This window comes from Aegilops tauschii, chromosome 7 (assembly GCF_002575655.3).
Source record: "Aegilops tauschii subsp. strangulata cultivar AL8/78 chromosome 7, Aet v6.0, whole genome shotgun sequence".
Classification (NCBI taxonomy): domain Eukaryota; kingdom Viridiplantae; phylum Streptophyta; class Magnoliopsida; order Poales; family Poaceae; genus Aegilops; species Aegilops tauschii.
The window spans coordinates 206,398,601-206,400,964 of NC_053041.3; the positions used below are offsets into that span (position 1 = coordinate 206,398,601).

A 2,364-nucleotide genomic window follows, 5' to 3' on the forward strand; every position below is an offset into this window, starting at 1 on the left:
TGCAAGTATTTGTTTGTCTGTGCAGGTACAACTATTGGAGACTTGTGTGTTCCTCCTACTGGATTGATACGTTGGTTCTTAACTGAGGAAAATACTTATCTATACTTTGCTGCATCACCATTTCGTCTTCAAGGGAAAAACCAACGCAAGCTCAAGAAGTAGCAATGTGTCATCACAGACACTACCGCCCTATGTTGGCATGGTGTTTGACACAATTGAGGATGTCCAGACATTCTGCAATGACTATGCCTTCAAGTTGGTGTTTGGAACACATATATCTTCTACAAAGTACACCCAGAACAGGGGCCAAAAGAAAGAGGATGCAATAATGATAAAGGGGGTCTTTGGGTGTGTGCATGCTCGAAAGCCCGATAAAGCGGAAACAAGTTGCACCTCACAGAGCATTGCAACAGAAAAAAGCAACTCCAGCAGGAAGCCTAGTGCTAGAATGGATGTAACAAGAACACGTCAGAAGAACAGAATGCTCCGTCATGATTGTTGGTCTTAGGAATGAGAGATGGACCATGACTTTCTTTGTTGTAGAGCATACACATCCACTGATGGAACAACCGGAGCGTGTTAGGTACTACCGCTCACACTGCAAGATACCTACCGAGGATTACCAACTCTTGCTGACGTTGCATGATGTCAACCTGTCCACTTCAGATTGCATGGGTGTGCTTGGTAGGGTCCATGGAGGTGACACCAGGATACTCCCGTATCTGAAGAGAGATGTTTCGAATGAACGTGCAAAGATCTGGCAAGCGATAACATTCCGAGACATGGATATGACAGTCAAGTACTTTGAGGGGAGGAAGGCCGAGAATCCAGAGTATTTCTTTGCGAAGCAAAAATATCCTGCCACAAACTCCGTGACTGCATTATTGTGGGTTGATGGGAGAACAAGGCTATTGTACCCGAATTATAAAGACTGTGTATTCTTCGATACAACCTTCTGCACCAATAGATACAACATGCCTTTTTCACCTATAGTTGGGGTCAACAACCACCTTCAAACCATTGCTCTCGGATGTGCCTTGTTGCAGGATGAGACAACTGAAACATTTAGGTGGGTGTTTGAGCAGTGGATGGTTGCAATGGATATCGAGCATCCAACCAACATAATGATCGACCAGGACCAATCAATGGCAACAACTATTGAGCAGGTGTTCCCAAACATTTGCCATAGGTGTTGCAAGTTCCATGTGTTTAGCAACGCACGTTCTAAATTGGGGAGGTAGCTGAGCAGATATGAGGCATTTGTAGATGTGTTTTACACTTGTATCAATCAATCAGAAACCGATGAGGAATTTGAGGAAACATGGAAGCACATGTTGCACTGTTTCGAAGTGGCTGAAAACAAACACTTGAAGAACATGTGGCGTACAAGGCACATGTGGGCTCCAGCGTACTTCAAAAAATTCTTCCCGTTCACGAGCACAACAGTCAGATCCAAGGGCTCAACTCATATTTCAAGACACTGGTTCGTCCAACTGATTCTATTTGGAGGTTTGTGCAACAATCTGAAATGTGCCAGGAAATGGTGCTTGATCATGAGGATAATGTCGGCTTCACTGGTGAAACGAGTGCTCCGCCACTATACTCTCGGTACGCCGGTTTCAGTATACCAAAGCAAGAAACACAAAAAAATCATGGGTTGAGTCTTTGTGTGATCTGATTTGTGACCTTTGTTTTATTTTTGTGATGTTGCACGTACAATATTGCGCGCCAAGCTGCTGGTTACTACACAAGTAACGTCTTTGGAAAGTTTCAGAAACAGGTGGCTACATCTACTAGCTTCATTATCAACCAGGACAATGAGTACCAAGGGCAAGGCCTCCTGTTCAAGCTCACATCAAGCTTCTATGAGAACCCAAAGCTCTGTTATGTGCAAGTTGAGATGAATGAAGGGGTGTTTCAATATAGCAGTGATGACCCACAAGTATAGGGGATCAATTGTAGCTCTTTTCGATAAGGAAGAGTGTCGAACCCAACGAGGAGCAGAAGGAAATGACAAGTAGTTTTCAGTAAGGTATTGTGTGCAAGTGCTGAAATTGTAAGTAGCGAGTAGTTTGATAGCAAGATAATTTGTAACGAGCAAGTAACGATAATAGTAACAAGTATGCAGCAAGGTAGACCAATCCTTTTGAGGCAAAGGACAGGCCAAAACGGTCTCTTCTGATAAGCAAAGCGTTCTTGAGGGTACACGGGAATTTCATCTAGTCACTTTCATCATGTTGGTTTGATTTGTGTTCGCTACTTTGATAATTTGATATGTGAGTGGACCGGTTCTTAGGTGCTCTTCTTACTTGAACAAACCTCCTACTTATGATTAACCCTCCCGCAAGCATCCGCAACTACGAG

At 43.6% G+C, this 2,364-nt stretch overlaps 1 protein-coding gene across 1 annotated transcript; it reads left to right on the top strand.

Annotated features, from left to right (window-relative positions):
* The first annotated feature begins 491 nt into the window (after positions 1-491).
* Positions 492-1,241, top strand: LOC141027038 (protein FAR1-RELATED SEQUENCE 5-like). The gene has a single exon (XM_073503957.1). It carries the CDS (start codon positions 492-494, stop codon positions 1,239-1,241), a length of 750 nt encoding a protein of 249 aa, XP_073360058.1.
* The last annotated feature ends 1,123 nt before the right edge of the window (positions 1,242-2,364 follow it).